Source organism: Camelus bactrianus, chromosome 13 (genome assembly GCF_048773025.1).
Source record: "Camelus bactrianus isolate YW-2024 breed Bactrian camel chromosome 13, ASM4877302v1, whole genome shotgun sequence".
NCBI lineage: Eukaryota > Metazoa > Chordata > Mammalia > Artiodactyla > Camelidae > Camelus > Camelus bactrianus.
Genome location: NC_133551.1, coordinates 71273120 through 71293152, shown reverse-complemented (window position 1 = coordinate 71293152; position 20033 = coordinate 71273120). Strand labels below are relative to the sequence as shown.

At 46.9% G+C, this 20033-nt stretch overlaps 1 protein-coding gene across 2 annotated transcripts in view; it reads left to right on the top strand.

Annotated features, from left to right (window-relative positions):
• TNFRSF1B (TNF receptor superfamily member 1B) overlaps window positions 1-4158 on the top strand; it is a 35307-nt gene extending 31149 nt beyond the window's left edge. Inside the window, exon 10 of one of the 2 annotated variants that reach the window (XM_074377409.1) lies at window positions 1533-4158. In XM_074377409.1, coding sequence (XP_074233510.1) covers window positions 1533-1813 — 281 coding nt within the window. In that variant the 3' untranslated portion in view covers window positions 1814-4158. Of the gene's footprint in view, window positions 1-1529 lie in introns of both variants that reach the window. The other variant, XM_074377408.1, reaches the window with a different exon arrangement.
• Window positions 4159-20033: the final 15875 nt, after the last annotated feature.

Genomic DNA, 20033 nt, shown 5'->3' with positions numbered 1-20033 from the left:
AGCGGGGAATGATCAGAAAGGCCCTGCCATCCTGGGCCACGGAGGTTTCTTGGAGGTGGTGGCCTTTGGACTGAGGCCTGAGTAGAGGAAGGAATGAGCTGTGGGAATAAGGAGGAGTGTTCCAGGCTAAGGGAGCAGCATGTGCAAAGGCCCTGAGGCTTGAGGGGGCTCAAGGAGCTGCAGGGAGGTGGGTCTGGCTAGAAGAAACCCAGCCAAGATCTCAGAGCGGCAGGAGATGGGGCAGGAGAAGGCAGGCACCAGGTCATGCACGGCCTCATAGGTGTTTTGAGCAGCTAAAAAAGTGATCTGCCAGGTTTAAAAGGGCTAGCTCTGGCTGCTGGTGGAGAACAGACTGCAGAGGGGCTGGGTAGAAGCCAGGAGGCAGGTGGAGGCTGTTCACACTAGTCCAGGTGGGAGTGAATGGTGGTATGCAGGAGGTGGTGAACTTGAAGAATCTTTGGAAGGTGGACCTGGTAGGAATTGCTGGTCTATTGGATGTAGGGGTTAGGGAAGGATGAGTCTGAGGGCTTTGGGACTGAGCATCAGGGTGGAATGGCATCCATGGGAACTGAGATGAGGAAGAGCAGGTTGGATGGGAGACGGGTGGGATCGAGTTGAGGTACAGAAGAGGCGGTTGGATATATGGACCCAGTGTTCAGCTCCTGCTTCATTGAGCTTGCCTTGAGGGGCCATGCAGGCTCCTGAGATACAGCAATGAACAGGGCAAAGTCACCCATGGCAAGGGTCCTTAGATTCAATTTATAGCTGGGCAAACTGAGGCTCCAAGAGGTTAAGTGACTTGGCCAAGTTTATGAAGGCAGAGCAGGGAGTCAAACCCAGATTGTCAGGCTGCAGAGCTCAAGGCATCCTGGCCTCAGTGATACAGACAAACTACCAACCCCTACCCCATCCTGGAATCCCAGATTTACGAAATCTTAGAGGCAGCTCTGCATGGAAGAAAAAGATTTGCTGTAAATAAAGACAAGCTCAGGGTCGATGTTTAATTTCCATAAAGGAGCAATTTTCAAGCCCTTTGGTGCTGATTCCTTGGCACAGAGATGATGGACCAGTGACAGGCTTCTCACCCTTTCATAGTTGGTGTGGCTGGGGCTGCTGACGCCTTCCTGCAGTTACAGGAAAGTATTCCATCTTCACTGGAAAGTATTCCATCTTCACTGCTTGACGAGTATTCTGTAATATGTACTTCCTGTCCCGGCTCACTTCTCTGGTTCTTTGTGGGCAGCGTGTTTTGTTCTTGGAACACCTTCATATGCTTTGTATAATTGGCTCCTCCTGTCTATGGGGTGAATGGGGTGGGGTATCCTTGTTTGACAGGTGAGACACACGAAGGTTTAAGGGACTGACCCAAGGTTACACAGCAGAGCTGGGCTAGAAACGGGGCCTCTTGGCTCCTGGCCCAGTGCTCTTTCCCCAGTTGTCTTGACCTGCCTCTTGGGCAGACGACCGGCTGTGACGACGCCCCTCAATCCAAGATCCGGACTGACCGCCCTCTCCTGTCTTTTGTTTAGCAGAGCCATCTTCTGGCGGCCACGGAACCCAGGTCAATGTCACCTGCATTGTCAACGTTTGCAGCAGCTCGGACCATGGCTTTCAATGCCCTTCCCAGGCCAGTTCCACAACAGGAGACACAGACACCAGCCCCTCGGGCTCCCCGAAAGATGAGCAGGTCCCCTTCTCCAAGGAGGAATGCCCTCTTCAGTCCCAGCTGGGAGTTCCAGAGACTCTGCTGCAGAGCCCAGAGGAGAAGCCCCTGCCCCTCGGCGTGCCTGATGCCGGGATGAAGTCCAGTTAACCAGGCTGGTGTGGGCTGTCTCACAGCCGATCTGGGCTGATCCCTGGTCCTTCTAGGCCCCTCACCTCCAGGACTCTGGCTCTTTCTGGGCCGAATTCCTTTTGTGATTTCCACAGCCTCAGCCTTCCTGTCACCTGCAGGCAGAAGAATGAGGCTGGGAGAGTCATGTGTGTCTTGTCCTGACGTGCGTCTTTCTTGGAAGGCTGGTGGACACAGATGTGCCGGGCAGCCCGGGGCAAGCCCCTGCCTCTCTGAGAGCTGCCCCATCGCCGGCCCTGTCGGCTTGGCTTCTGGAGCCCTTGTTTTTTTGTTTTTGGGGTTTTTTTTTGTTTTTGGTTTTTTTTTGTTTGTTTGTTTATTTCAACCCTTGGGCTCTACCTGGCTCTGGCTTCCTGCTGGGGAGTGGGGATGCTGTGTGCATCATTCGTGGAGAAGGGGCGGGGCTTTAGCCTGAATGCGAGGCTGCAGGACGGTGGGGGGGGAGCGGTGTGTCATCAATCAGATGGTTCTGTGCAGAGAGGGGGTAGCAACCCCTGCAGGAGATGGGAGTCCCTCAGTTTTGCTCAGGACCCTTTGGAAACACCACCTCCAGATCCACTCCTGCTGCCTCCATCTCTTATACCATGAGGTGAAAACCAGATGCCCAGAGGGCCTGGGCAGACAGCCTGAATGAGTGCTGTGGCCTGGTTAAGATGGCAAACCTCTAACCAGAAACCTTCCAGTTTTAACGTGTGGCAATTAAAAAAATAAAGTAAGCATCATGCAGACAAACAAGCCAACAAAGTAACAAAGCCAAACTTTCAGAGTTTGCATCCTCTGCCTTTGACCTTCACTGTGATTTACCCACAGCTGCAGCCTACCCTCCCCCCACCACTGTCTGGTGTGGGGCTCCAAGGCCACGCCTTTTCCTATCAGGGAGTTGCCGGAACTGGAGATGACTGAGGCCCTGCAGCCGTCTCCTCCTACCTCAGCCTGGACCTTCCTCCTTTGCCTCCCGAGGGGATGCTCCTGTTTCTCCAGCCCCACTGTTCCTGGAGTCCCAGGTCCCGGTGGAGCCTCGGAACCACTGTAGCACTGTGCCTGCCGAGATCCTGAATGGACAGGAGGTGGTGAGAGCCCGTCTTGGGTCTGCGTGTCTGTGTCGCGTGTTGTGGTTCTGTGTGGCCCGTGGTGTTCAGGCCTGCCGGAAGCAGCTGAAGCCAACATGTTTGCCGAGAGAGTCTTCCCAATTAAGGAGTCAGCCCGCTCCCCATGATCACATGCCCAGGCCATCCCTGCAGATGGTGGACAAATGTGGCCTTAACTGGATTCTAGAAGGAAGGTGGATGGGGGCCTCCTTGAGAAGACAGTTGGGTCCCAGATGCTTGGATCCCTTATTGAAAAGTTCCACTGGACTTGAACTTGGCGGCTGAACTTTTGGAGGGTAGGAGAAGTCCAGCCATTATCATGAAGTGAAGAAAGGTTTCCCACCCTGGAATCCAGATGTCTCGCTGCCTGGACTGGCCAGGGTCTCCGGCCACATTGGACCCTTTATGGCTGTGGAGCACTTCTGCCCCCTGGTGGAGGACCTCAGATCAGCCTCCCTGCCATCACCCCAGCAGAGCAGGGATGAATTGGAAGGAGACCCTTTTGGGGTGTGGCCTTATTTTGTAACCAGAGTTGCCACCAGACTCTTGCTCAAAATCCACCAACCCCTCCTTGGAACAGGACCTAACATATATCTTTAAGTCACAGGGTCTGGACACAAAGAAAGGAAGCAATAGGAAGAGAAAAACAAAAACTGGATGGAACCCGCTGAAACCAACATGGCGATGAATCTGACCTCCAACAGACTGAGTCTCATTCTACGCAGATTTTACTACATTAGCTACTAAATGACATACTTATTGGTGGCCGTGACTGGAAATCACTGACCATAAAAGGACAGAAAAAGAGTGACACCCCCTTTCCAGGAAAGCCCTGGATCTTTCCCAGAAAACTAACGCAAATGCCTCCCCATCATTAGTCTCACTCCTCCCCCATCATCCTTACTCCTTAAAAGTAAGTCCCTCTTAACATTAAGGCCAGAAGTTGATCTATGAATTAAGTCCCATGTGTCCATACTCTGGTCATTGAATTAAGCTTGCACTGCTTTGATCTCAGCTTCGGTTTTGTTTTCGGTTGCGTGAACCTGAGTGGGAAAAAGAACCTTCTCCGCCAAGGACCCAAGTCAGGGTTCATACAGCCTAATTCAGTAACAGTTTCCCAGTCTGTGGGCTTGTGTTGGTCCCAAGACAAGAAGAGTTTGCACTGTATGTATCCCAGACAGCATTCCTGCTTATAAATAAACACTTTGTTTTTTCACACACTGACTACTGGCTCTGTCATCAGGTCTGAGTTGTGGTATGCCTGTGGTCCTGGTCCCTGCCACCAGCGTGTGGGGGAGAACAGGCCATGGCCACTGAATTCTGACAAGCCCATGGTGTGGCTGGACCCTAGAAGCACCCCCATTACAGCTGCCCTTGCTGAGAGCCTGACCACTCCCTCAGGCCTGTGAACAGTAGGAAGGTGGTTTTTTGCCCAGAACCACCCAGCTGACCTCCAGATACGCCCTCATCACATGCCCCGCCGCCTCGGTCTCCTCAGCTGAAGCTTGGGGTGGGAGTGGTCTCTGCAGATCTGTTCCTTCATGTGCAGCCCCCTTCTCATTCGGGGAAGCAAGACTCTGGCCTCCAGGAGGCCCCAGTCTTGGGGACACCTCTGAGGTTCATCACTAGGTGCTCAGATTATAAGCAGATAAGGTAAGGGGTCCCCAGGGAAAATAAAATCAGGCATGGCTTTCTTGACAGAAGAGAAGCCATTTTTGGCCTGAGCCATTTTGTGATCTAAGCCTGGCCACAATGCGTGGTCTTGAACAGGTATCAGCATTTAATGATCTTAAGGGAACAAAAGGATGCAGAAACAAAGGACTGTTACAGGGCAAGAGAAGTAACGATAGCAAAGATAATATGTCAGTTGTAAAGGCTCCCAGTTCTGTTTCAGTGGCAAAGGTTAGCGTGAAGCTGTCAACCATCAGATCAGCTGGAACCTAAAGGGTGATGATGTTCGATTTTTCTGACCCTCGTGACTTCAGTCAACTAAAGCTTGGACTCTTTCCACTGTCCAAGCTCCTTCACGAGTATGCATGTACCCTTAGTTCAAAACTTCCCTAATTTTGCTGTTTGGGGAGACACTGCTTTGGAAATGATCCCCTGAGTTCTCCTTACGCGCTGCAAGTAATAATAAATCATTTCTTCTCCTGATCTTTGGCTTGGTTGTGTCTTTTGGTCTGACACCCACCAGGGGGCAAGTCCAGTTTTTCGGGTAACAGGATGAGCATAGGAGCAGAGAAATGCCCTGGTCACGGCCAGGGGGTCAGGGGAAGGGTTCTAGAGATGATCTCTGACCTGTTCCTAAGGCATGAGCAGGAGTTTTCCAGAATAACAAGTCTGGAAGAGGTTTCCAGCGAAGGGAGTTCCTCATGTCAAGGCCTGGAGGGGAGAGAGACCCTGGCCCGTGAATTCAGTCAGCTTCCTTCCCTGCTCACTGTGACTCCTGTTGGGGGAACACTTGGTGGCGGGCCAGTGTCACGGGTTGGTAAAAAGAATTTACCAGAAACCAAGAGAAGTTTAAGAACAAACGGAAAGTTAAATAAGTTCACTGCTACAGGCAACAGTGGGCCACACAGGCAAGAGGTGTCTGCGTGTCCACCGAGTGTGAAAGTGCAGGGTCTTTTACTGAGGAAGGGGCTGTGGACACAAAGAGATAGGGGAACAGAGGTGTTTTTTGGGCTATAAGTGAGGTAAGGGGCTTTGGTATATGGGAGGATAGTGGACTTATGACTCCAGTAAGATGGAGACGTGGGCTGACACAAGGAAGGTGGTGGAATTTATGATTCCGATAAGGAGACGTGGGCTGGAACAAGTCAGCCTGAGCTATGGTGAGGCTAGTCGTTTCCCAAGGCTGTTAATTCTGCTAAGTAAGGCAAACGCCTGTCAGGAGTTTATCTTCCAAAGAGGAGCAGGCAGACGCCTAAGGGCTGGAAGTTAGGGGGCCGCAGGACCTCGGCGGGCACCAGGTGGCATTGCAAATCCCTCAGCGGATCTGTCTTTGTTCTCAGTGATTTCCTGGACCTCCTATCCTCCCGTAGTCGGGCCCGCTACCCCGTCTCGGCCACTCATACCCTAAGACGGGGCTTGGCAAGCTTTTCCTGTAAAGAGCCACATGGTACATATTTGAGGCTTGGGAGGGTTTAAGGTTTCGGTCTCAAGTATTCAACTCTGCTGCTGAAGCGTGACAGTTGTCACAGACAGTGCATCAAAGAAGGGGTGTGTGGAAGGTTTTCCACACCACCAAGCAGTCCCCAATTCTCAGTGGACACTGATGAGGTGTCCTACAAATTAAACTCAATTCTGGCACTATCTACCTATAGGTAGCACCAGATCCCACAGGTTAAGGCCTCAGCCCCACAAGATACCCCCACAGCAAATGCCAATCTCAAGTCCAGGTTGTCACCTGTGCTTCTGTCCTATGGGCTACAAATCAGAGGTTTCCATGGCTGCCTCTTTGGATTCAATCATTAGTTAGAACAGCTTCCAAAGCTCAGGTACACATTTACTTATGTTTCCCAGTTTATTATAAAGGATGCAATAAAGGATACAGGCAAACAAGCAGATAAAGAGGTACCCACGGTGAGGTCTGAAGGGTCCTGAGCCCAGGAGCTTCTGTCACTGTGGAACTGGGGATGCACTGCCCTCCCACCTGGGTACCAATGTGGAATCCCATTGTATCCCATAGAGCTTAATCTGCAGCCGCCTCCTTCCTTCCAGAGGCCGGTGGCTGGGGCTGAAAGTTCCATCCCTCTAGCCACTTCACCTTTCTGGTGACCAGCCCTAACCTGAGGCTCTCTGGGGGCACCACCCTGAGTCACCTCGTTAGTATAAACTCAGGGCTGTTCAAAAGGGGGTCCTTATGAATGACAGAAGATACTCCAACACGCAGGAAATTCTAAGAGTTTTAGGAGCTCTGTGCCAGGACCTGGACCAAGACCAAGTATATCTGTCATTATACCACAAGTGTGACCATATTCCAATAAAACTTTATACCAACAGGCAGCTGGTGGTTTGGGCCCGTGGTCTGTGGTTTGCCAACTCCTGCCCTAGACTTTGTCATTATGGATAACCACAGCCACAATCCCAGTTTCAGGCATCCCACTCTCCCTCACCCCAGCCCCAACCCCAACACTGTCCTCTGTCTTTTTTTTTTTAATTTTATTTTTTATGGAAGTATAGTTGATCTACAATGTTAGCTTCAAGGGTACAGCAAAGCCATTCAGTTATAAATGTACACACACACACATATATATGTTTCAGATTCTTTTCCATTATAGCTTATTATAAGAAATTGAATATAGTTCCCTGTGCTCTACAGCAGGGCCTTGTTGTTTATCTATTTTATATGTAGCAATGTGTATCTGTTAATCCCAAACTCCTAATTTATCCCTGCCCCCCTTCCCCATTTCATAACCATAGTTTGTTTTCTGTGTCTGTCCTCCATCTTTTTGCCTCACTGGGACCTGCAATCCATTCATCCTACCACTCTTCATCCTCTCCTGTCTTATCTGCCATAACCATTATGGTCAATCATTTTGTCCCGTGCATATAACCTCAACTCCCTGGACTTTCTCCTGCTTTAGTGTTCTCATTCTGAATTAAAGCCAACTTTCTGTGCATGCCACACCTGCACCTGTGCACCTGTACAGGGCAGGATTGAAAATAGTCAAGCATGTGGGCTGGTCTCACTTCAAATGCATGATCATTAAACTCTAACTATGTCCTTGGTACCTCTCAGCAGTCACAGTGTGTCCCCTTCCCACTTTCCTGGTGTATTAATTTCTTATTGCTGCTGGAACAAATGAGGCCAATTTAGTGGCTAAAAACAACATAAATTCATTCTCTTATAGTTCTGAACATCTCCTTGAAAATCAAGGTGTCACCAGGGAGACTAGGCTCTAGAGGAGTCTGTTTCTGGGGGCTCTAGGGGAGAATTTGTTTCCTTGCCTTCAGCTTCTAGAAGTAATTTCATTCCTAGGGTTGTGGCTCCTTCCTCCATTTTCAAAGCTGGCGGTATAAGAGCTTCTGTAGTCAGCTCTCCCTCTGCCTCCCACATGTGATTATGTTGGGCCCACCCAGGTAATCCAGGTAACCTCCCCATCTCAAGATCCTGCCAGGGAACACATTCCCGGATTTCAGGTTAGACGTCTTTGTAGAAGCCCTTATCCAGCCTACCAACCCCCACCACCCACATACTCTTTAGACAGACCATTCACACCCAGTCTTCCTCCTCAAACCTCTGACCTCACTCCATCCTTGTCTGTAGCTGAGAAAATAGAATAAACATCACCCAAGAGAACATCCTGAGGCCCTCTCACCACATCCAACCTCCCACCTGCACCTGTGCCCAGGGCCTCAGCCTTCTCCCTGAGTATGGAATAACTACGACTATGGATAAACACCTGGGCTGCTGGCTAAGGGCACGCTCCTCTCTGTTCAGGATCTTAGCATCTCTCCTAAATCAAGGATGTTGCTCCAGCATCTCTCCTCCCTCCCTCCTTCAGCATTATCTTCCTGGTCTCCTACATGTTTCCTGTCTGCATGCAAACATACTGACGGTTCTCCCACTTAAAAAACAACATACTATCTTACACCCATTAAAATGGCAGAAAGAAAGAAAGATAGGAAGGAAGGGAGGAAGGGAGGAAGGAAGGAAGAAAGAAAAAAAGAAAGAAAGAGAGAAAAGGAAAAGGAAAAAAGAAAATAAAAGAAAAGGGAAAAGGAAAAGAAAGAAAGGAAGAAAGGAAGAAAGGGAGGAAGGGAGGAAGGAAGGAAGGAAGAAAGAAAAAAAGAAAGAAAGAAAGAGAGAAAAGGAAAAGGAAAAAAGAAAATAAAAGAAAAGGGAAAAGGAAAAGAAAGAAAGGAAGAAAGGAAGAAAGGGAGGAAGGGAGGAAGGAAGGAAGGAAGAAAGAGAGAAAAGGAAAAGGAAAAGAAAAAAAGAAAAGAAAAGAAAAGGGAAAAGGAAAAGAAAGAAAGAAAGAAAGAAAGAAAGAAAGAAAGAAAGAAAGAAAGAAAGAAAGAAAGAAAGAAAGAAAGAAAGAAGGAAAGATGCTATGAGTGTCCTAGACAGCATCTTCTTTCAGTAGAAGGTTGTTTTGTCTACGTTGAAAATCTGCTGTTCAGTGTAGCCACCTTCGTGTATTACCTTCGCTCAATCTTCTGGATAATCTGCTGCACCCTCTGCGTCAGCACTTGCTCTTCCCTTTTACTTTCATGTTACGGAGACGGCTTCTTTCCTTCAGCCTTGTGAACCAACCTCTGCTAGCTTCACCTTTTTTTCTGCGGCTTCCTCACGTCTCAGCCTTCCAAGAATAGATGAGAAGAGGGGCCTTGCTCTGGGTTAGGCTTTGACTTAAGGGAATGTTGTGGCTCATTTGATCTTCTATCCACACCACTCAAACTTTCTCCATGTCAGCAGTAAGGCTGTTTCAATCTCTCGTCATTCATGTGCTCACTGGAGTAGCGCTTTTAATTTCCTTCAAGAACTTACCTTTGTGTTTACAGTGTGGCTAACTGCTTGGCACAAGAGGTCTAGCCTTTAGCCTATCACAGCTTTTGACTTGCCTTCCTCACTAAAGCTTAATCATTTCTAGCTTTTGATTTAGTGTAAGAGACATGCAACTCTTCCTTTCACTTGAACACTTAGAGGTCATTGTAGGGTTATTAACTGGCGTAATTTCAATATTGTTGTGTCTCAGGGAATAGGGAGGCCCAAGGAGAGGGAGAGAGAAGGGGGACTGTTTGGTTGGGGGAGCAGTAAAAACACACACAACATGGATTAATGTCACCATCTTCTACGGGCATGGTTCGTGGCTTCGCGAAACAGTTATAAGAGTGACATGAAAGATTACTGATCACAGATCACTATTAAAAATACAGTAACAATGAAAAAGTTTGAAATATTGCAAGAATTACCAAAATGTAACACAGAGACATGAAGTGAACAAATGTTGTTGGAAAAATGGCACCGATAAACTTGTTGGATGCATGGTGGCCACAAACCTCCAATTTGTGAAAAACGCACTATGTGCGACACACAATAAGGCAGAGTGCAGTAAAATGTGGTGTGCCTGGCCTGGAGGTACCGGACTGCTCACTCAGGAATGATTAAGATGGCAGATTCTATGTTACGAGCGTTTCACTACAATTACAAACAATGGCACAAACCTCCTTGAAAACAATTCTCCCGCCAGTTACTGTCAGCTACTCTTAACAGCAAAACACTTACAAGGTGTTGTTTATGGACGCCCACTGTCTGTAAGTTGTCTTCTCCTGTTTTCTCTTGACCTCATTCCAGTAAGTCTGTGTCCACCTCTCCGCTACAGAGGCTCTCAGGGCCACTCTCACTCCCCTGGGGGCAGCATTTGACCCGAGTGACCAGCCTCCTCTCTGAAGCAGGTTCTTCACCTGGCCCCTGGCTCTCTTGCCATCTTTTGGTGGGGGGGCGGCTGGTCCCTCTGCCTCTTCGCTGCTTCCTCCTCATCTTGGCCCTAGTGAATTTCATTTCCCACTCTCTCCCCTGCGAGTCTCATCCAGCTTCATGGCTTTAAGAACTGCAAATGCATCCTGCCAGCAGCTCCCAATATTTTTGGTGGGGGATAGGTAATTAGGCTTATTTATTTGTTTATTTATTTATTATTTTTAATGGAGGTACTGGGGATTGAACCCAGGACCTCATGCATGCTAAGCACACGCTCTACCACTGAGCTATACGTTCTTCCCCTTCTGCACCGAGTATGTGAACGGACAAGTAGTGACTGTGCTCTTATTTCACGTCAGGCGCTGTGCTAGGTGATGGGATACAGCAGGTCCTAAAACAAAGTGGATAGGGGGAGAGACAGTAAGAAAGCACACAGCTTATGGCAGATGGCACAGGTATTGAATTAGGAGCATTAGATGCTTCTTAATGGCATCTAATCCACGTTTTCTTTGCACCAGATGGCATCTCAGGATAGAGCTCATTCCCATGCACGTTCATGGAGTTACCGCTCTTAGGCACAGTACGCCTGACTCATGGCTGGGCCATGATTAATGGGTAGTAGTCTTTTCAAAAAATGGATTCATGCGCACATCCAAGCCACATTACAATTTCAACTGAGAGTCCGTGCAAAGTCTGTTTCCTTTCTGTATGAAGAAAATGACTCTGGACACAGAGGACAAAGGGACGGGGGATCCCCCTTCTGGATCAGGAAGTCAGGGAAGGAGTCAGAATGGCCATCATGCAAAAGCCCAAGAATGATAAATGTTGAAGAGGGTGTGGAGAGAAGGGAACCCTCCTACAATGCTAGTGGGAATGTAGTTTGGTGCAGCATTATGGAAAACACTATGGAGATTCCTCAAAAAACTAGAAATAGACTGACCATGTGATATAGCAATCCCTCTTCTGGGTATATATCCAGAGGGAACTCTAATTTGAAAAGATATATGCACCCCAATATTCATAGCAACACTATATACAATAGCCAAGACATGGAAGCAACCTAAATGTCCACTGACAGATGACTGGATAAAGAAGTTGTGGTATATTTATACAATGGAATACTGCTCAGCCATAAAAAAGAACAAAATAGTGCCATTTGCAGCAACATAGATGGACCTAGAGATAGTCATTCTAAGTGAAGTAAGCCAGAAAGAGAAAGAAAAATACCATTTAGTATCACCCATATGTGGAATTTGAAAAAAAAAAAAAAAAGGACGCTATGAACACATCTACATCTACAAAACAGAAACAGACTCACAGACATAGTAAACAATCTTATGATTACGGTGGGAGGGGATAAATCTGGGAGTTTGAGATTTGCAAATGTTACTTACTATATATAAAAATAGATTTTAAAAAAGTTTCTTCTGTGTAGCCCAGGGAACTATATTCAATATCTTGTAATAACCTTTAATAAAAAAATATGAAAATGAATATATATATGTTTATGCATGACTGGGACATTGTGCTGTACACCAGCAATTGACACATTGTAACTGACTGTAGTTCAGTTAAAAAAAAAAAAAAAGGAAGTCAGGAAAGGGACCAGAGGAGCAGAAGCCTAAGGAACAGAGGGAGGAGCTGAGCATAACCTGGGACCAGGGTGGGGCGCAGTGAGAGGGAAAGAGAGGGGCCAGGTCCAAAGGGCTCCCACTGTCCAGCTAGGGTGGGCAGGGGGCAAAGGTGATCATGGAAAACTTGTGACCGGTGGAGAGACAGGACCAGATCTGTCCTTTGGAAAGATGTCTCCAGGTGCTGCGGGGAGGGTACGTTGGGGAGGGGGGGGCTGTGGGGACAGGGATGCTAATCTTGTCCTTGGCTCTCATGCCCTCTTGTTACTGCCTTTCCAGTGGCTTGTATTTGTACCCCTTCTCTTGCCCAGCTCAGCTGCTGCCACTCCCTCCTTTGCCTCCACAGCTCACCTCCGTGGCTTCTCTCTGTGAGCTTTGCCAGCTAATATAGATTCTCTTAATGCTTCCCTCCAGTTTCCTTCCAGGAAGCAGTGCAGCCCTGACGGCTCAGCTGTCACTACACATGTCCTGAGCACCCAGTCTGCAGGGACCGGGGCTTCTGAAGTTGCCAAGCTCCCATCCCCGGCTCAGTTTCGCCATCTATACAGTGGGGGTGAAGACAGGCGACTGGGTGTGAGGGGGTGTAGAGGAAACTCTTCCCACGTGTCTCCTCTACTCTCCATACTTCTGACACTTCTGGTCACCACACCAAGCAATTCTGTGACAGCCGCTGGGTGTGCTACAATTTAACCAAATTCTGACATGGTCTCCCTGGTGGTAGCATCAGATCCCACAGGTTAAGGGCTCAGTCCCACGAGACTGCCTCCTTTTCACACACCAATCTCAGGTCCAGGTTGTTACCTGTGCTTCTGACCGACCTCTTATACGACCACTAACGGGTTTGATTAATTTGCTAGAGAGGCTCTTAGGCCTCAGGAAAACCATTTATTCACGAGGTTACCACAAGGGATACAGCTCAGATTCAGGAACAGCCAGGCTTGTGTGGGAAAGGCTGGCACTCCCGTGTTCTTTCTGGGAAAGAGCTTTCCAGCACCTTCACTTGTTCAGCAACCTGGAAGCTTTCTGAACCCCGTCCTCTTTGGGTATTATGGAGGCTTCATTAATAGACGTGATTGATTGGATCATTGGCCATTGGTGATTGATTCAACCTCCAGCCCCTCTTACCAACCCAGAGGTAAGGTGGTGGGGCTGAAAATTCCAACCCTCTAATTACGTGGCTCATTCCCCTGGCAACCAGCCCCTATCCTCTGGGGCGTTCCAAAAGCCACCTATTAACAAACTTAGACGTGGAGTTTGATAGAAATAACAAGACACTGGTTTTACCCTTATGGCTCTGGAGCTATTTCAGAACTAAGGACACGAGAATAAATGTTAGAACAAAAGATGCTCCCGTTGCTCTTCTCTCGGGAAATTCCAAGGATTTTAGGAGTTGTGAGCCAGGAATAGAGGATGGAAATCAAACATCTGTTTCTTATTATAAATCACAATATCACAGCGGGTAAATCTGGAACAACTGAAGGCAACCACCTGCCTGTTGGGTTAACCAGTCAAAATGTGCCAGATGAAGCCCCTCCTGCCTCTTTCTGTTCTTTAACTGAGACAGAACACGGAGTTTCACTAAGGCTGGGCCAGCTTGGGTAGGAGGGAGCCACTTTTGGATCCCCCTTCACCTGCTTTTCATTCACGCATCATTGTCAGCACGTGCCCTGATGGACTGGCACCGAAGTCAAGAGTTGTGGGCCCTCGGAACCCACCTGCCTAGGTGTGAATCCTGGTGCCACTACTTCCTGTCTGTGTGACCTCAGGCAAGTTAACGAGCTTCTCTGTGCCTCACTCTCCTTATCTCTAAAATGGAGTTAAAACAGTACCTCCTCCAGAGTGAGGGATTACACAAATTACTATGTGTGAGCTACTTGAAACTGTGCCCGGCTCATAGTAAGTGCTCAATATTAGTTGCTGTGATGTGTGTGTGTGTGTGTGTGTGTGTGTGTGTGTGTGTGTGTGTGTTCTAAGGATGCAACAGAATGCAAGGTGGGCACAGACTCTGCTGGAGCCAGAAGGTCGTGCATGCTATGCCAGTGCAAAATGCTAAGAAGAAAAATAGAGCAACGTAAGGGGACAGACAGGAATGTAGGTGCTGCTGGTTTGCAAGCGGGATTCAGGAAGGCTTCTCTGAGGAGCTGGCATTTGAGCAGAGGCTTTGAAGGGAGGGGGGACAGACTTGGGACCCCGGGGACAGGACGTGAGGTTGGGAGGGTGGCTTCAGAAGCCAGGGGAGGGATGTTGGGTTTTATTTCCTGCATGAGGGGATGGTCCGAGCCAGGGAGTGTGAGAAGTTCCACAGCATTGTCCGGTTGCTGTTGTTGTTGTTGGGAACCTGAGCTTCGGTTATATTATCTCCATAACTGCCCTGGTAGATAGTCAAGGTACCCATTATCCGTGCTGTGCAGTGGAGGGGCGGGGCTGGCTGGGTTTGATATTTGTCTAAGGATGGACAGTTTACTGTGAGAGGCTCCTGATAACCAGTTCCTTAGAATTTCACACAAGGTCAGTGAAGCCCGGATTTAAAGGGGAAGTGCTCCCCTCCACCCCACCACCCATACCCCTTCCCTCAGCCCACCCCAGACTCCTCTGCCCCACCTGGAGCTTCATTCATATTCAGAAACCAGCCACCAGGGCAGCACCTGGAAAGCTGGGAGTTTGGGCTGAGAGGCTGCCTGGGGACAAACCCAAAGGTTAGGAATCCTGGGATTGCACTCTGACTCCATCCAGAACCTGCTGTGTGAACTTGGAGCAGCCGCTGTCCCTCTCTGGAGCTCAGACTCCCTCTGTGAGATGATGAGGCTGACCCCCTCAACTGTGGTCTATCCTTGGTCCTTTGTCCTTCTTCCCACAGGGTGACAGTACCACCCCTGCTCCAGGTGTCTGCATTTTCACGAGAGACTCTGGACCCATACTGTCAAATACAGAAGCCACTGGGCACTTGAACTATGGCTGGTCCAGACGGAGATGAGTGAAGTGTAACAGGATTCGAACTCCTGAATTCTGAAGACTGAGTACAAAATGAATATAAATTCTGGGTCTTTTGTGATTCTGTATAAATTTTAGGATTATTTGTTCTAGTTCTGTGAAAAATGTCATTGGTAATTTGATAGGGATCACATTAAATCTGTAGATTGCCTTGGGCAGTATGGCCATTTGAACATTATTGATTCTTCCAATCCAAGAGCATATGCAATAGCCAAGACATGGAAGCAAACTAAATGTCCATTGACAGATGACTGGATAAAGAAGCTGTGATATATTTATACAATGGAATACTATTCAGCCATAAAAAAGAATAAAATAATGCCATTTGCAGCAACATGGATGGACCTAGAGATAATCATTCTAACTGAAGTAAGCCAGAAAGAGAAAGAAAAATACCATATGATATCACTCATGTGTGGAATCTAAAAAAAAGAGGACACTAATGAACTCTTCTATAAAACAGAAACAGACTTGCAGACATAGTAAACAAACTTATGGTTACAGGGAAGGGAGGACAGATGGGAAGGGATAAATCTGGGAGTTTGAGATTTGCAAATGTTAACCACTATGTATAAAAACAGATTTTAAAAAACCCCAAATTTCTTCTGCATAGCACAGGGAACTATATTCAATATCTTGTAGTAACCTTTAATGAAAAAGAATATGAAAATGAATATACATATGTATATGCATGACTGGGACATTGTGCTGTACACCAGAAATTGACACATTTTAACTGACTATACTTCAATTAAAAATAATAAAAAATAAAGACAATTAAAAATACATAAAATATCTCAGTAAAAATATTTCTATTGATTACATGTTGAAATGATAATAGTTTGGAGATATTAGGTTAAATAAAATATCAACATTAATTTCACCAGTTTCTTTTCACTCTTCTTAATGAGGCCACTAGAAAATTTAGAATTCTGTATATGGCTTTTATTATATTTCTATAGGACAGCGCTGCTCTGGAAAGCAAAATGCCTTCCAGATCTGATTGAGTTAATTCACATTGAAAATGACAGCTCCCTCTCCCCTGAGAGTCCCTACCTCTCCCATGGGACTCTTAACAGTACTTATCACCTTCTCAAATATTGTGTAATTTACATATTTGTTATATTTATTGCCTGCTGTCTTCTCCTCCTGCTAGAATGCAAACTCCAATAGGGCTTTTTTACAAAAACATGTCTATTTCACTCAGTGATGTAGTCCCAAGTGCTTAGAACAGTGCCAGGCATATAGTAGGTGCTCAGTGGATGGTGAATGAATGAACGAATGTAAGCAAAGGGAGGGTAGGGAGTTTCCCGGTTGCCCAGTCTTCCAGTTTTTTCTAGAGAAGCTCCAAATACAGATTTTCACATGTGATCTCCAACTTCTAAAATGTAACTAATTTTAATTAGTTTAAAGTTTTGTGTGGGCCAAAAGGAACACTTCTCTGCAGTTCTGGCTACCTGTCTAAACCCACTCTAGTCTAGATGATCTGGAGGCCAGGTAGGGAGGGGCCTGATAGCGGGGAGTACTGAGCAGGGGCCCTCAAATCTGCCTGCCCTAGAAAACTTGGCCCCACCTAGGCCAACACGCATTTCAAGGTCTAGTATGGGTGGTAATTAAGGGACGCCCCCATCTCCTGCAGCCCTTCACCTGTTGTGTGCCCAAAACCTGCAGCTTCGGGGACCACAGCCTGAGTGCGGGGACCAAGGGCGGACCTCCCCTGTGGCCAACACAACCCCTTCCCCTCTGTCAGGCCAACTTCTTTGTTCCTTGGTTTCCTCACAACAGTATGTATATGTGTGTGTGTGTGTGTGTGTGTGTGTTTGTGTGTGTGTGTGTGTGTGTGTCTGTGTGTGTGTGTGTGTGTGTGTGTGTGTGTTTAAAGAATGGATTGTTTAATGTGACTAATTTTTTTCTTTTAGTGGAGGTACTGGGGATTGAATCCAGGACCTCATGCACGCTAAGCATGTGCTCTACCACTGAGCTATACCCTCCCCTACAACAGATACATTTTTGCTGTAATAGTTGAAACTCAGGGCAGTGGGCTGGTGCAGGAAGGGCTGATGCTGTATTGGAGAGGGCTCCAGGCTTGTGGCAGAGTCCTGCCTTGTCCTGTGGTCTTTCTGTATGACCTTGAGTGAGTTCCTTCCCCCTCCTAGTCCTCAGTTTCCCCTTCTGTACACTGAGGGCTTTCAACCAGCTCTGCATTTCCGAACCCATCATCTGGGGACCTGGGTCCCCCTGCAGACTCCTTCCATTTGAATCTTTGGGGCCAGGTTTTCCCTAGTGAGGCCTCCATCTAAAATTGTACACCCCTCCTTCCTACCTTGCTTCCCTGCCTTATTTTTTCTCTGTGGCACCTATCACGGCACAGTGCACTCTGTATTTTATACTGACTTTGCTTATTTTCTGTCTCTCCTTCCCTGCTGGTATGGAAGTCCCAGGAGGGCAGGGATTTTTTTTTTAATATCTGCTTTATTGGGGAATAATTTACAGAAAACATAGTTCACCAATTTCAAGTGCATACTTCAATGAATTTTGACAACTGTATACTGCCTCGTGACTTCAACAGTCAAGATATAGAGAAGGGGAAGGGTATAGCTCAGTGGCAGAGTGCGTGTTTAGCATGCACGAGGTCCTGGGTTCAATCCCCAGTACCTCCATTAAACAAACAAACAAACAAACAAACCTAATTACCTCCTCCCCAAAACAAAGAAAAAGATATAGAATGGTTTCCTCACCCCGAAAATTTCCCTCCTGCCCCTCCTGAGTCAATCCCCTCCCTCCAGCCCTCACTCCTGGCCACCACTGATCTGCTTGTGCCATTCTAGTTTGGTTTCTTCTGGAATATCACAGAAATGAAATTATTATAGTACCTGGTCTGGTGTGATCTGGGTATTTTCACAAAGCTAATACTCCTGAGGTGTCTGTATCAGTAGTTTATTCTTTTTTATTGCTGAGTAGTGTTCTGTTGCATGGGTACATTGTAATCTCTTTATCCATTCTTCTGTTGATGGACATTTTTTAACACTTTTATTGTGGTATGATTCCTGTACAGTAAACTACGCATATTTCAGATGTATAATTTGATGAATTTTGGTCGATGTATACACTCAAGAAACCACCACAACAATCAAGATGGCTAACATTTCCATCACTCCCCAAGAGGTACAAATTTCAAATTCCTAATTTATCCCTTCCCAACCCCTTTACCCTGCTGGTAACCATAAGTTTGTTCTCTATGTCTGTGAGTCTGTCTCTATTTCATAGGTAAGTTCATTTGTATCCTTTTTTTAGTTTCCACATATAAGTGATATCATATGGTATTTTTCTTTCTCTTTCTGACTTACTTCAGTTAAAATGATGATCACCAACTCTATGTTGATGAACATTTTGATTATGTCCTGTTTTGGGCTATTATGAATGAAGCTGTAATGAACATTCATGTATAAGACTGTGTGCACATGTGTTTTCACTTCTCTTGGGCAGCTACCTGGGAGTGGGATAGCTATGTGGTAAATGCATGTCTAGATTGATAAGGAACTGAGGCCCAGAGACTCTAAGTGGTTCGGGTTGAAGGAACTGTGTCCTGGCCTCTGCATTTTCAATAAACTCCCCAGGTACGGTCAGGTGCTATGTGCTGGAGGATCTGGACCTCGAGATTCTTCGGCTCTGATGAGCTGCTTTCCTTCTGCCTTCCGTCTGTGGAGTCTGGGGTTTTAAGCCCAAACCTCAGCCTCTGAGGGGACCCAGTGTTGAGATTCTAATGGGTTGATCCTGCCTCGGAGAAACCCAGGCCTTGTTTAGGAGTGAGTCAGCCCACAGCCACCTTTATTAGCTTAGCATCAGGGAGGCTAGTAATTATTAGTATAAATATATACTCTGGCAACCTTGCTGATCTGCAACCTGATCTGACTTTTTATGAGCCTAAGGTGTTCTTCCTGCCCTTCTGGTTATAATCCAAGATGAAGCGTTCACTTGTGAATTTTTTCACAGCACCTTCACTGAGTCTTTTCTTTGTGACACAATGTCTAGGGACTGAAAAAACATTTGTGAAAAAGATAAAATTTCTGCTTTCAGGCTGAGGAAAGATAACATAGGTATAAGTAAATTAATCAGATAATCTCAGCTCAGGTAGCATTAAGTTCTGTGAAGATAATACAACAGGGTAACGGATGAGGGAAGCTTTAGACAGGGCAGCAGGGAAATCTTCTTTGAGGTGGAATAGCCAAAGCAAGAAGTCATCTATATGACTGTCCAGAGCTGTCTCGTAACCATATGCCTTTGGAGCACTTGAAATGTGGTTAGTTTTTACTGAGATGTGCTGTAAGTGTAAAATACACACTGGATTTTAAAAAATTACTATAACCCCCCTAAAATGTCTAATAATTTTTTCGTGTTGGCTACAGGTTGAGATGATAATATTTAGGACATATCCGATTAAATAAAAAATATTAATTTCACCCCTTTATTTCTCCTTTAAAAAAATGTACCAACTAGGTAAATTTAAAATTACTCTGCAACTTGCATTGTGTTTCTTTTGGACAGCAGTGGTTTAGAGGAAAAACATCCTAGGTAGAGAGAAATGCAAATTCAAAGGTCCTGAGGCAGGGACTGGAGAGTGGGCCAGGGTGGGGGCAAGAGTGGCAGAAATAGTAATGGACCAAATCCAGTAGGATCTTGGCGTCAGCTCTCTGAGGAAGTGGGTTTTAATTTAAGTGTAATGGGGAAGCGGTTTTAAGCAGGGAAGTGGCGTGGTCAGCATGATGTTTTAACAGACTCCTGAGGCTGCTAAGTGGAAAACTGACTGTGGACGGACCGTTGCAGAAAGAAGAATTGCAACACTGTCCGAGCCAACATGTCCTAAATATTATCATCTCAACCTGTAGCTTTCCCCTGGGACTTGGTTGCCCCTTCTGTAAAGTGGGGCTTTTGGGGCCTTTCTCCCACTTCAGCCCCAGTATTCCAGAGCCCTGGAGGGGCCGGCAGTCCTGCAGGAGCGGCTGTCGAAGCCAGAGGGCGCCTCCTCGATGATTCGGTGCTCGGCTGGC